The 14,080-nt window shown below is 38.8% G+C and overlaps 1 protein-coding gene across 8 annotated transcripts in view; it reads left to right on the top strand.

Annotated features, from left to right (window-relative positions):
- The first annotated feature begins 240 nt into the window (after positions 1 to 240).
- The window catches only part of Nf1 (neurofibromin 1), a 43,262-nt gene continuing 29,422 nt past the window's right edge, over positions 241 to 14,080 (top strand). For 4 of the 8 annotated variants that reach the window (XM_073968728.1, XM_073968718.1, XM_073968706.1 and 1 more), the window contains exons 1-20: positions 241 to 706; positions 1,574 to 1,720; positions 1,792 to 2,318; positions 2,389 to 2,494; positions 2,557 to 3,023; positions 3,092 to 3,413; positions 3,485 to 4,037; positions 5,308 to 5,455; positions 5,521 to 6,000; positions 6,057 to 6,608; positions 6,671 to 6,805; positions 6,864 to 7,532; positions 7,602 to 7,828; positions 7,897 to 8,311; positions 10,229 to 10,420; positions 10,489 to 10,750; positions 10,817 to 12,640; positions 12,702 to 12,968; positions 13,029 to 13,304; positions 13,369 to 13,467. In XM_073968728.1, coding sequence (XP_073824829.1) covers positions 647 to 706; positions 1,574 to 1,720; positions 1,792 to 2,318; positions 2,389 to 2,494; positions 2,557 to 3,023; positions 3,092 to 3,413; positions 3,485 to 4,037; positions 5,308 to 5,455; positions 5,521 to 6,000; positions 6,057 to 6,608; positions 6,671 to 6,805; positions 6,864 to 7,532; positions 7,602 to 7,828; positions 7,897 to 8,311; positions 10,229 to 10,420; positions 10,489 to 10,750; positions 10,817 to 12,640; positions 12,702 to 12,968; positions 13,029 to 13,304; positions 13,369 to 13,467 — 7,728 coding nt within the window. In that variant the 5' untranslated portion in view covers positions 241 to 646. Of the gene's footprint in view, positions 707 to 1,573; positions 1,721 to 1,791; positions 2,319 to 2,388; positions 2,495 to 2,556; positions 3,024 to 3,091; positions 3,414 to 3,484; positions 4,038 to 5,307; positions 5,456 to 5,520; positions 6,001 to 6,056; positions 6,609 to 6,670; positions 6,806 to 6,863; positions 7,533 to 7,601; positions 7,829 to 7,896; positions 8,312 to 10,228; positions 10,421 to 10,488; positions 10,751 to 10,816; positions 12,641 to 12,701; positions 12,969 to 13,028; positions 13,305 to 13,365; positions 13,468 to 14,080 lie in introns of all 8 variants that reach the window. The other 4 variants (XM_073968722.1, XM_073968712.1, XM_073968697.1 and 1 more) reach the window with 1 other exon arrangement.

The raw sequence follows: 14,080 nt of genomic DNA, 5'->3' as shown, positions 1-14,080 counted from the left end.
ACAGATCTCTTTAATGCTTTTGTTTATTTCTTTATTCATTTTTATTTTATTATTTATTTTTTCTTTAGTTGTTTTATCCTGTTGTTTATTTTATAACTTACAAACGTATTTTTAAAATGCCCCTCAAACCCCCCTCAAAAATACAAATTCACCACGTAACTGTTGCAACAGCTGATTGAATTTACCCTGAAGTTGGTTGCAGTTCTTTACTCTCTTCTACCATCCGCACTGCTCTCCTTATCCACAAACATTCCACCAGCTGTCAAAAAACCAACAAAAAACGAAGAAGCAGAAGATACACACCAACTCGAAAAAGAAAAAAATCCTAACTCTGTGAAAATTGTGAAAAATTTATTGGAAATTGTACAAATTGCAAAATTCAAAAACGAAAAAACGAATGTGCTCTCTGCGGAGCACACAGCGAAAGTGGATGTGAATGTGAAGAATAAAGAATTGCACATAAAATTCCTATAGAAAAATACGCGTCATTTGTGTAGAAGAAAAATTTGTGCTGCATCTGCTTATTGTCTGTATATATACATCCGTCGTTGGTTAATATTTTCTATGGAGAAATTATTCCATTGAATTGTTGTGATTATTGTTGTTGAAAAAATGCTATAAAAGTTGATAAAATTATAAACAAATAATGGCTACACAAAAACCCGGAGAATGGGCCAATTCATTATTGGCCCGTTTTGAAGATCAGGTAATTTGGAATTTTGCAACATCTTGGTATGGATCCTCCCAAAAAAATTGCTTTGGTTGTATAGCAGCAAAAGAACGCAAAACGCAGAAAAAAACTGACAGCTTGTCCCTCAAATCGATTTAGAAAAAAATACATTTTGTGCGAAAGTGATAGCAAGAGTGTGCAAGTGAGACGGGACAACCAAATGTTTATTGTTTTGGGAAATTTTTTGTTTACGTTTGGTTGTGAGGGATTTTCATGAATGAAATGTCCCAGAATTTATGAATGAAATTTCACGTGTGTTTTGGGAAATTTTGTGTTTTGCTATTTCTCTCTCTGGCTTTGATTATTTGTTTGTAAACAAAACAAACTCTCTCTCAGTTGTAAAGGGAAAATTTTGTTTTGGAAATGAATGGCTGCGGATTTTTGGAGGAAACAAATATTTGGGATCAATGGCCCTATTTTGACAATACTACCTCTAATATAATTTTAACGAACCAGAGTCATATTCATAGATACATATACATATAAAGTTTGTTATATCTAACTGCAATACAGGGAAAGGGTCAAAAAGAGTCACAGATACTATAGATAAAAGCACTATTTCTTTCAGAAAGAGTCTACAGAAGCACCCTTTCTTTCAGAAAGGGCCTATAGGACCACTCTTTCTTTTAGAAATGGTCCACGGAATCACCCTTTTCTTTTAGCAATTGTGTACAAAAGCCAGCTTTCATTCAGAAAGTGTCTACATAAGACCAGTCTTTAGAAGCTCGCTTATTTCCAAAATGGGCTATATATGACTATATGACTTCCATCCCGAAGGCCTAATTGTCCTTTAAAATTATTCTTAATAATACAAAGTTGTGAAATTTCTTTTCATCATTTCAGCTTCCCAACAAAACAAATGGTCCTCACGGTACACAGGCTCGTATGAGCCAGGATCAATTGGTGAACTGTTTAATTCACATATCACGTTATCGCTTTTCATTGGTGATATCGGGGCTAACGAAAATGTTACAACGAGTTAATGAAGCCGTAAGTCAGAATAAAGTTCCCTTTAGCCATACAAACTAAATAATACTCTCTTCCCCTTTCTTTTTTTTCAGGCCATACAAAATCGTCACGAGACAGATCGTTGCTATTTTGAATCTCTTGTTATTATCCTAACCACCCTGGAAAGATGTCTCACAAATCAAACCAAGGATACAGCACGCTTCGAAGAGGCTATGAATGTGAAATTGTTATTACGTGAAATTACCCAATTTATAGATGTACAGAGTGATAGTAACCCGAATGCCGCCCAATTGAAAATTTTAGCCTCCAAAGTTTTGTTTGCCTTGTCGCAGAATCATTTCTCGGCTGTATTTAATCGCATATCGGCACGTATCCAGGAATTGGCTGCCTGTTCAGATGAAAACCCCGATTATTCGGATATTGAACTGATACAGCATATTGATATGGACATGACCAAGTTGACAAAATTGTTACAGGAAACTATAACAAAATTTCGTTCCAAACGGGCGCCACCTTTGATCCTATTAAATTCAATAGAAAAGGCCATATGGAACTGGATAGAATATCATCCGCAAGAGTTCCAAGATCTGCAACGGGGCATGAATCGGGATATATCAACGTAAGTGGTGGTGGTTTTGAATCAATTGGTTTTATATAGAATTTTATGAGACCTCCATTTTGTTTTACAGCTGCTGGGAACCTTTGCTGGATTTCGTGGAGGCCTATAAAGCTGAAAACAAAAAGAGCAAAACCACAGTTTGGCCCTTGCAAATGTTGTTGCTTATTTTAAATCCTGTAAGTATTTCCTCTTCAGATTCTATTTGGCAAATATTTTAACATTCTCCTCTTGCTTTTAGACCTGCCTGGAAGCCACCGTGAATGAACTGCAACAATGCGAAAAGGAAAAGGACAAAATGGCCTCCAAGACCCAGTCGAGAGACAAAGATTTCTCAGCCAAGCAATTTATAGAAAGTGTTAAACGTGGCTTGGGACCACATTCACCCTCCAAATTGGTCACTGAATCCGCAGCCATAGCTTGTGTAAAATTATGCAAAGCTGCCACTTATGTGAACATCAACGATTCGAACAACGTAATCTTTAAATTGGTACAATACATCATCAACGACATCAAAGCTTTACTTTTCAATCCTGTCAAGCCCTTCTCAAGGGGCCAGGGTTATAATTTTGCCGATATTGAGTTAATGATTGATTGTTGGGTTTCCTGTTTTCGCATAAATCCCCATAATATAGAGGCTCTAAAGGTGTGTCTGAATTTAAATTCACCACAGGCCTATCATTTTGTCATTGTTTGTTCGCTATTAAGGTAAGATGTCATCATCATACTTAAAGACCTCTCAACATCTCTAATAATTCCTTTCGATTTCTTTGTAGATTGGCCCACATCTATGTTGATTTTAGATTACAAAACAAAAATCCATTTCGTGTGGTTAATCAACCCAGATTACCATGGTGGCCACAAACCGATGTGGTCCACTATCGCTCTGCTGAAATGAGAGCTCTCTTTACCGATACCTTAAATAAGGCCACTCAGGGTTATATTGCCCATACGCCACTAAGAATGATTACCTCTTTAACTTTAAAAACCAAAGATACCCAAAAAGGTTTGGCCAGATCTGAAGAGGGTCCGGCCCATAAAATGTTATTGTTGTTGTTAGTACGTTTAATACATGCCGATCCCACCTTATTGTTAAATGTAAGTAAAACACACATTCAAATCCATTCCAATTAAAATAATTTCCTTTTGTTTTTGTTTTCTTTACCTAGACCCAGGGCAAAGTAGCACATGAAGTACAAAGTTCAACCCTTGAACTCATCAATGGTCTTGTTAGTTTGGTTCATCAACCGTCCATGCCAGATGTGGCCCAGGAGGCCATGGAAGCCCTGCTGGCTTTACATGCTCCCGAAAAGATTGAAGTATGGAATCCTGAGGCTCCAATCAATACCTTTTGGGATGTTAGTTCCCAGGTGTTGTTTTCAATATCACAAAAACTCATACAACATCAAATTGCGAATTACACAGATGTCCTAAAATGGTTGCGAGAGATTTTAATATGTCGCAACACCTTCCTACAAAGGCACAAAGATTATGCCCACGTTGGTAGCCAAATTGCAATATGTAAACAGGCCCACATCAAATTGGAAGTGGTATTTTTTATGTATCTATGGTCAGTGGATTTGGATGCGGTGTTGACCTCATTGTCCTGCTTTGGTTTGCTGTGTGAAGAGGCAGAAATTTGCTGTGGCTCTGATGAGCTTACTGTCTCAATGCTCGTACCGAACTATATGATTTATCAAGAGCTGGCGCAATTGTCATCTGGTAAGAAAGAACAAATTTTCCAAAAGGTGGTGTATTCTATAGATGGCAGAACTCCCAAAGGGATATTCTGTATCCAGAAGACTTCCCAAAGGGGTCTTCTGTACCTAGAAGGTCCCCCAAAGTCTTCTTTTTATCTAGAAGACTTTCCAAAAGGGTTTTCTATAGATAGAGGAACTCCTAAAGGGGTCTCTATAGGTAGAAGATCCCCAAAATGGTGTATTCTATAGAAGCCAGACCTCTCAAAGGGGTCTTCTGTATATTGAAGACCTCCTAAAGGCCTCTTCTGTATCTAGAAGACCTCCCAAGGGGACCTGCTATATACAGAGGACTTCCCAAAAGAGTCTTCTATAGATAGGAGACCTCTCAAAGGGATCTTATATATAGAAGATATTCCAAAGGGTGCTTCTGCATGTAGAAGAACTCCGAAAGGGGTCTTTTGTAACTTGAAGACCTCCTAAAGGCCTCTTCTGTATCTAGAAGACCCCCAAGGGGACCAGGTATATACATAGGACCTCCCAAAAGAGTTTTATATAGATAGGAGACCTCTTAAAGGGATCTTTTATATATAGAAGATATTCCAAAGGGTTCTTATGTATCTTGAAGACCTCCTAAAGACCTCTTCTGTATCTAGAAGACCTCCCAAGGGGACCTGCTATATACAGAGGACTTCCCAAAAGAGTCTTCTAGAAGACCTTTCAAAGTGGTCTTAGATAAAAGACCTCCCAAAAGGGTTTTCTATAAATCCCCAAAATGGTGTATTATATAGATGGGAGACCCCTCAAAGGTGTATTCTGTATCTTGAAGACCTCCCAAGGGGACCTGCTATATACAGAGGACCTCACAAAGAAGTCTTTTATATATAGGAGACCTCCAAAGGATCTATGTATGGGAGACCTCTCAAAGGGATCTTCCATAAATAGAGGATATTCCAAAGGGTCTTTCTGTATATAGAACACCTCCCAAAGTGGTCTTATACAGATAGAAGACCTCTTCTATATGGGGGTTTCTATGTAAATGTCTTTCATATATAAAAGACCATGGATGGAATACCTTCTATATGTCTTCTATATGTAGAAGACCTTTTATAGGTCTTCTATGGGTGGAAGACCAACTGTTGGTCTTCTATGGGTAGAAGGTATTATATGGGCAGAAGACCTTCTATAGGTGGAAGACCTTTTATAGGGTCTCCTATGGCTATTTGTCGAAGACCATCTATTATGCGCAAGACCTCGCATAGACGCTAATAAAACCAATTTATTTTATCTTTCAGCTGCCACGGATTCTCGGATATGCTTCTATGATAACAGTCATGGCAATGTGCTGAATCGACTCCACTTGCAGAAACGAATAATGCAGCTGCTAAGGAAGATTGAGCATTGCGTGCATGGTGTACAACCGGCATGGGAAGAAACTTTTAGGTAACGTTTAGCCAAATTCTTTTTCTATTCCTCGCATATCGCTTTAATCTCTCTCTACCTTTAAGGAATTGGGAAATTATGAGTAAAATGTTGCAAACATATCCAAAGTGCAAAACAGAAGATGGCCAGGCAGAACTATTTCATCGCGGTGTTGGAAAACGACGAGCCAGTCATCAAAGTAGTGAGCATGATATAGAAGAGCAAATAACAGAATGGGCAAATATGACATGGTTCCTACTCGCATTGGGTGGTGTTTGTTTAATAAAACGACGCCAGCAGGTTGTGGCGGCCCAAGCCTCACAACAATTTCTCGGGCATCCGGCGCCCTTTCATCCATACTCACAAAGTTTTGGTTCATTTCAGCAGAATATCCCACCACAAGTTCACATACATCAAGGTTCGATAAGCTCTCTGGCCCAGAACTCATTACATTCTCTATCAAGTTCCTCAAGTTCGGGTAGGGGATCACTGAATCCGAATTCGGTATCATTGGCTGGGGTACCACAGGGTCCACAACAGGAAGTTCAATATTGTCCGGTGACACAGTAAGTTCTTCAGTCCATCTCTTTCACCATAGTCTAATTTTTAATTTAATTTTCAGATTTATTGGACAACTCCTAAGGTTATTAGTCTGCAGCAACGAAAAAATCGGTTTGAATATTCAAAAGAATGTCAAGGAATTGGTTGGCGAGGAAATGTCCACCTATCTCTATCCGATTTTGTTCGATCAAATTCGTTCCATTGTTGAGAAATTCTTCGATCAACATGGCCAGGTCAATGTTACCGATATAAATACCCAATTTATCGAACACATAATTTATATTATGAAATCAATTTTGGATCCCAAGCCGAACAAAGATCCCAATAATGAACAACCAACAACATCTGAAAATCTGGGTGTAACCAGCATCGAAGGCATGATGTTGGGTATTGTGCGTTATGTACGTCATCTGGATATGACAGTTTATGCGATACGCATTAAAACCAAACTATGCCAATTGGTGGAGGTTATGATGAAGCGTCGTGATGATTTGGCTTTTAGGCAAGAAATGAAATTTCGCAATAAATTGGTAGAATATTTGTCGGATTGGGTTATGGGCACATCACATCAAATTGCACCACCCAGCTCGACGGATCCTTCGATGATCACAAAGTAAGTAGCATTGACTTTTCAAATCATATTGAATTTGATATTCATTTTAATTTTATTTTCAGTACCTCATTGATATTCCGTGATTTGGATCAAGCCTGCATGGAAGCTGTGGCTGCATTACTAAGAGGTTTACCTTTACAACCTGAAGAATCTGACAGGGGTGATCTAATGGATGCCAAGAGTGCTCTGTTCCTCAAGTAAGAAGCAAATTCAAATATGTTTTAAGAAATGCTAATCATGATTTTTTTCTTTTAGATATTTTACTCTGTTTATGAACCTCCTCAATGATTGCATCGACAGCTCCGAGGCTGAAAAGGAGCTTAACAATCCACCCTTGCTTCCACCACGACCCCGTTTAGCTGCTGGCAAGCTAACGGCTTTGCGCAATGCCACCATACAAGCCATGTCTAATTTGTTGGGGGCCAATATAGATTCCGGTCTTATGCACTCCATTGATTTGGGTTATAATCCTGATTTACAAACTCGTGCCGCATTCATGGAAGTCCTGACACAAATTCTACAACAAGGCACTGAATTTGATACCTTAGCTGAGACGGTATTGGCAGATCGTTTTGAACAATTGGTACAATTGGTTACAATGATAAGTGATAAGGGAGAGTTGCCCATTGCCATGGCTTTGGCCAATGTGGTAACCACATCACAGATGGATGAATTAGCGAGGGTGCTGGTAACCCTATTTGATGCAAAGCATTTACTTTCTCCTCTCCTGTGGAATATGTTTTATCGTGAGGTTGAGGTTTCGGATTGTATGCAGACACTATTTCGTGGCAATTCGCTGGGTAGTAAAATAATGGCGTTTTGTTTTAAAATTTATGGTTCTGCTTATTTGCAGCTGCTATTGGAGCCTTTGATAAGACCGTTATTGGATAATCCTAATACCTCATTTGAAGTGGATCCAGCAAGGTAAGATTAACTACACTTATAAAAGATCCATGAAACATTATGGGAGATTAAATTTAATTCTTTAAGCAGACTTGATCCTGGTGACGATTTAGATGTTAATCGCCGTAACCTAATAGCCTTGACGAAAAAGGTTTTTGATGCCATTACAAATTCAGCTGATCGTTTTCCTCCCCAATTGCGGTCAATGTGTCATTGCCTTTATCAGGTGTTGAGTAAGAGATTTCCCAATTTACTGCAGAATAATATTGGAGCTGTGGGTACTGTGATCTTCTTAAGATTTATCAATCCCGCCATAGGTAAGTGATAATGGAATATGTCTACTAAATATGATTCGAATATCCTTACTTTCTTTCTCCTATTTAAGTCTCTCCCCAAGAACTGGGCATTGTTGGCAAACAAGTCCCTAGCACGGTTAAACGTGGCCTCATGTTAATGTCAAAAATTCTCCAAAATATTGCCAATCATGTTGAATTCTCCAAGGAACAACACATGTTGTGTTTTAACGATTTCTTGCGCGAACATTTCGAAGCTGGTAGGCGTTTCTTTATACAAATCGCTTCGGATTGTGAAACTGTAGATCAAACCTCGCATAGCATGAGTTTTATATCGGATGCCAATGTTTTGGCCTTGCATCGTTTGCTGTGGACTCATCAAGAAAAGATTGGTGATTACTTGTCAAGTAGCCGAGATCATAAGGCCGTGGGAAGGCGGCCGTTTGATAAAATGGCCACGTTGTTGGCTTATTTGGGACCACCAGAACACAAACCAGTTGATTCACAGTAAGTAACATTTGGAGAAGTCGTCTCAGAGAATATAAACTTGAAGTCCACTAGCTCCCCTCAGAGAAGGCCAGTAGGTATTCTTAAAGAAGACCATTAGGTCTTCCCAGAAAAGCCCAAAGAATAGCTTTTTCTTTCTCTTAGTCCCAGGGGTATTTTAGGTGACCCAATAGAATATCAAAAGGTCTTCTCACAGCTGAAAAATAGGGGTTCATACAGAAAATCTACAGGTATTCTCATAGAAGACCAATATATGGTCGAATTTTTTCCTCTCGTATAAGACCAATATCTCTTCTCATTGATGGGTTTCTCATATAAAACCAATAGGCCTTCCCATAGAAGACTGATTTTCTCATAGAAGCCTAATAGTTCTTTTCAGAGGAGACCGATAGATCCTTTCATAGAATACTAAAATATATCTTGCCATTGAAGACAAATAGGCCTTCTTTTAGAGGCTTCTCATAGAAGACCAATGGGTCCACTCATAGAAGATCAAAATGTTATCTCATATAAAAAACCTATAGGTTTTCTCATAGAAGACCAACAGGCATTTCTATTTTTTTTCTTTCAAAGATATCAATGGGTCTTCTCATATAAGGGCAAAAGATATTCTCAAAGAAGGATAATAGGTTTTCTCATAACAGTTCAATACGCCTTTGAACGAAGTCCAAATGGTTTTCTCATAGAAGCAGGTCAACAGGTCTCTCGTAGAAGAAGTATAATGTTCTATCTGTAAGCTAATTGGGTTTCCCATATATGATGAGTGGGTCTTCACGTAGATGAACTATTGGTGTATTAAAAGAAGAACAATTAGTGATCATAGAAGATCAACAGGTCTTCTTAAAGAAGAGCAATACGTGTTCTCATAGAATAGGAATAAGGTTTCCTATAGAAGGTTAACTGGAAGTCTCCAAGAACAATCGGAGTTTTCATAAAAGAACAGGGGCTTAAATTTCCTTTAGAGGCACCTAAGGTAGGAAGACCATATTTCTATTCTGATTCCAACGGTGTATAACTTTTGTCCCGGAAATGTATACTTCCAGAGATATAGGCCTCGAAAGTTCCACCAAAACCCCAAGTTGGACTTAAGTTAAACACATTTATTAAACTCAATTCGTGTTAAAATTTTGTTAAAACGCATTTATTACACTCAATTCGTGTTAAAAAATTGAAAATTTAGGAGAAAATTTTGTTACCATTCCTGAGATTTGCACCTGTCCATAGGAGAAAGTCTTAAATTCCGGCCAAAGGCCTGTTATTTAGAGAAAAAATTGAAAATTTAGGAGAAAATTTTGTTCCCGTTCCCAAGATTTGCACCTGTCCATAGTAGAAAGTTTTAAATCCCCGGCCGAAGGTCGGCTATTTAAGGAAAAAATTGTAAATTGAGGAGAAAACTTTGTTCCCGTTCCCGAGATTTTCCGGAACTTTCGAGGCCTATATCTCGGGAAGTATACATTTCCGGGACAAAAATTATACATCGTTGGAATCAGAATAGAATGGGCTATATGTTGGGAAAATGCAGATTTTAACTAACAAGATTTCTGATTGAAGACGAATAAGTCTTCTCAAAGGAGGTAAATAAATTGAATAACCGCCTGTTTCTGTACGTCGATAGGAAAATAAGTGCGTACGAAATACTACCAAACTGGAGTGTGTTTTTCAAATTTGGTTTTTGTTTTGAAGTAAAGGCAAATGAAATATTGTTTCGAAAACCAGAGTTTGGTTGTGATTCACTTAACCATATTTTCGTTTCAACATACATAAACAGGCTTTTCACAGGTCGTCTCAGCGCAACACTTCCTCTAACAGTAGATAAGGGAATTTAGAACGTCACATTGTCTCCTCTTCTCTAGAAGAACTTCATATATTGTACATTATTTTAAGAAAATAATAATAATGACATCTCCCCCTTTACAGCATGATGTTCTCATCATATCCTCGATGGAGTTCCATTGATATGTCCTCTACGAATTTCGAAGAAATCATGGTTAAACATCAAATGCATGAAAAAGAAGAATTCAAGGCTCTAAAGGCTATGAATATTTTCTATCAGGCTGGTACCAGTAAATCGGGTTATCCGGTATTCTATTATATTGCCAGGAGATACAAGTAAGATCCATTTTAATCCAATAAATTTCCATTTCATTTTTATTTGTATCCCATTCTTTCCGCCTCAGGATTGGTGAAACAAATGGTGATCTTTTGATCTATCATGTTATTCTAACACTGAAACCCTTTTGTCATTCCACATTTGAGGTGGTCATTGATTTTACCCATGTCAATTCGGATAATCGATTTCGGACAGAGTTTTTGCAGAAATGGTTTTATGTTTTACCAGCGGTGGCATATGAAAATGTACATGCGGTTTATATTTATAACTGCAACTCTTGGGTAAGGGAATATACCAAATTTCATGACAGGATTTTGGCCCCGTTGAAGGTAAGTTCCTTGTCTTTATAGAACTGCAGATTTATATTTAAAATTTAATTATGTTCTTCATTTTAGGGCAATCGCAAGCTGATGTTCCTCGATTCTCCCAACAAATTAAACGACTACATAGATCCAGATCAACAAAAGTTACCCGGTGCCACCTTATCTCTCGATGAAGATCTCAAGGTATTTAGCAATGCCTTGAAATTAAGTCACAAAGACACGAAAGTGGCCATAAAAGTCGGACCAACAGCATTGCAAATAACCTCCGCCGAAAAGACAAAGGTTTTGGCCCATTCGGTGTTGCTAAATGATGTCTACTATGCCTCGGAAATTGAAGAAGTTTGCCTGGTGGATGATAATCAATTCACCTTGTCCATTGCCAATGAAAGTGGTCAATTAAGTTTCATACACAACGATTGCGATAATATTGTCCAGGCCATAATACACATACGTAATCGCTGGGAATTAAGTCAACCCGATTCGGTGACAGTACATCAAAAAATACGACCCAAGGATGTACCGGGAACTTTGCTTAATATGGCCTTACTTAATTTGGGTTCAGCCGACCCTAACTTACGTACAGCCGCCTATAATTTGCTGTGCGCCTTAACCTGTACCTTTGATTTGAAAATTGAAGGCCAGCTGTTGGAGACCCAGGGTTTGTGTATTCCCTCGAACAACACCATTTTCATTAAGTCTGTCAGTGAAAAATTGGCCACCAATGAACCTCACTTGACTTTGGAATTCCTCGAAGAATGTATACAAGGCTTTCAACGCAGTACCATCGAACTGAAGCATTTGTGCTTGGAGTACATGACGCCATGGCTAAAGAATCTGGTGAAATTTTGTAAATCTAATGATGATGCCAAAAAACTGAAGGTCTCACAAATTCTGGATAAATTAATTTGCCTAACCATTGAACAAAAAGAAATGTATCCCTCAGTCCAAGCCAAGATATGGGGTTCAATTGGACAAATACCCGAACTTATTGATATGGTTTTGGATAATTTTTTGCACAAGTCCATCATATATGGCCTAGGATCGCCTCAGGTGGAAATAATGGCCGACACAGCTGTGGCCTTGGCCTCGGCCAATGTCCAATTGGTCTCAAAGAAAGTTATTACACGCATGTGTCGTGTAATGGATAAGACCTGTTCGAATCCTGCACAATTTTTGGAACACCACATGATGTGGGATGATATTGCCATTTTGGGACGCTACTTACTTATGCTTTCGTTTAACAATTGTCTCGATGTGGCCACCCATTTGCCCTATCTTTTCCACACCATCACCTTTCTAGTCTGCTCTGGTTCATTGTCTATGAGGGCTTCCACTCATGGTTTAGTTATAAATATAATACATTCATTATGTACCTGTACCAAGCCGATTTTCTCGGAAGAGGCCCAGCGAGTGTTGCGCCTGTCATTGGATGAATTCTCGCTACCCAAATTCTATTTACTTTTCGGTATAAGTAAAGTGAAATCGGCTGCTGTCACAGCATTCCGTTCAAGTTGTCGTCACCCACCCGACAAGTGGTTGGGCAATGAGCGGGTATCACAAAATTTGCCACCCGATAGAGAACGACTTTCCTTACCGTCCCTAGAAGTAATCACCGATGCCCTGCTTGAAATAATGGAATCGTGTATGCGTGATGTGCCCGATTGTCAGTGGTTGCAGACATGGAATTCGTTGGCTCGTAGCTTTGCGTTTTGCCACAACCCAGCCCTACAGCCTAGGGCGTTAATTGTTTTCGGTTGTATTAGTAAAAGTGTAACCGACCAGGAAGTGAAACAGTTGCTGAGGATTTTGGTTAAGGCTGTGGAGTCGTTTACCGATATAACCCTTATAGAAGCTATAGTTATGTGTTTGACGCGTATTCAACCTCTTTTGAGACCGGTAAATACAAAACAACTTTTGTAGATTTGGTAGATTTAAATACTTAATTGTTTGTTTGCAGGAATCTCCCATTCATCGAAATCTCTTTTGGGTGGCCATTTCCGTTTTGCAATTGGATGAGGGCAACCTTTATGGTGCCGGATTGGCATTGCTGGAACAAAATCTACATACTCTCAAGTCTCAAGGATGTTTTGATAATGCCAATATAGCTGAGGTTATGATGGGTACCCGCGAAAAACTTGAATGGCATTTTAAACAATTAGATCATGCTGTGGGTTTATCATTTCGCAGTAATTTCCATTTTGCTTTGGCTGGACATTTAATAAAGGTAAGCTCAGAACTTTAGTGCCGAACCAATAAAGTTGCAAGTTCTTGTGATTTTATTTAGGGTTTCCGACATCCAACACCCACCACAGTGTCAAGGACATCACGCATTTTAACCATGCTTTTGGGTATAATTGCCAAACCCTGTAGACGTGATAAATTCGAAGTGACCCCCGATAGTGTAGCATATTTAACCGCCTTGGTTGCTGTATCTGAGGAAGTGAGATCTAGATGTCATGTCAAACATGCCCTACCCCGTTGGCCAGCTGAAATGCCCACAGAGAACGGTGGTGGTGCTGGTAGTACAGAACAGGCAGCTGCCGCAAATGGCGCACAAAATGTAAGAAGAAGTTAAAGCACAATGCATGTAATTGGCTACTACTCAATAAATTTGTTTACAGCAGGGCAGCAGCATGGCCTTATCAAGACGTCAAAAATCATGGGACATTCTAGATCAGTCGGCTTTGAATTTTGCCCGTCATCATAAAGTACCTGCACCACCGGTAAGTTTTGTTTATGAGTTACATAGTTTATAGTCCATATATAATATCACTTATATAACGATATTTTACAGTATATACTCTTAGCTTCTTTGAAGTTGATATCTTGATTATCGTGATATATATAAATGTTGCGTTTGTACATCTTTTTTGGTTTAAGACAATGAGATTGAGAGAAATTTGTGAAATGTGAGATTATGAAAAGAGATTTAAGGATTACTTTTATGCTTACATCTGTTTAAGGAATAAAACTCCGAGGGTATTACCAATACTAAAAACTTGGTTTTAGGACGCGCAGCTACCGTTGTTCGCAGCTACTTCACTCGGAGACCTTGAGGTTCATTGTGATCATCCTTAAAGAAGCTGTGTGTTGTGGTTGGTCTATTGCAGATTTGCTTATGTAAGCGGTTTGCTGTGATGAAGTAGAGACATGTGGGAGGTGGTTGCTTGTTTAGAGTTGAGTGTGTTGTTGCTGAGATTGTGATGATAGATGCAAGTTTTAATCAATTTGTTGTGTGTGGTGACTGGTCTATTCTAAAGTGATGTACGGTGGTTGGGCTATTGCAGATTTTGTTGATGTAGAGTGGTTTGGTGTGAGGAACGTGATGAGTAATGG

The sequence above is a fragment of the Musca autumnalis genome, unplaced genomic scaffold, assembly GCF_047663935.1.
Source record: "Musca autumnalis isolate F117 unplaced genomic scaffold, ASM4766393v1 scaffold_1, whole genome shotgun sequence".
In the NCBI taxonomy this organism is placed as follows: domain Eukaryota; kingdom Metazoa; phylum Arthropoda; class Insecta; order Diptera; family Muscidae; genus Musca; species Musca autumnalis.
Note: the sequence above shows the minus strand (reverse complement) of the source record. Positions and strands in the feature narration are given on the sequence as shown.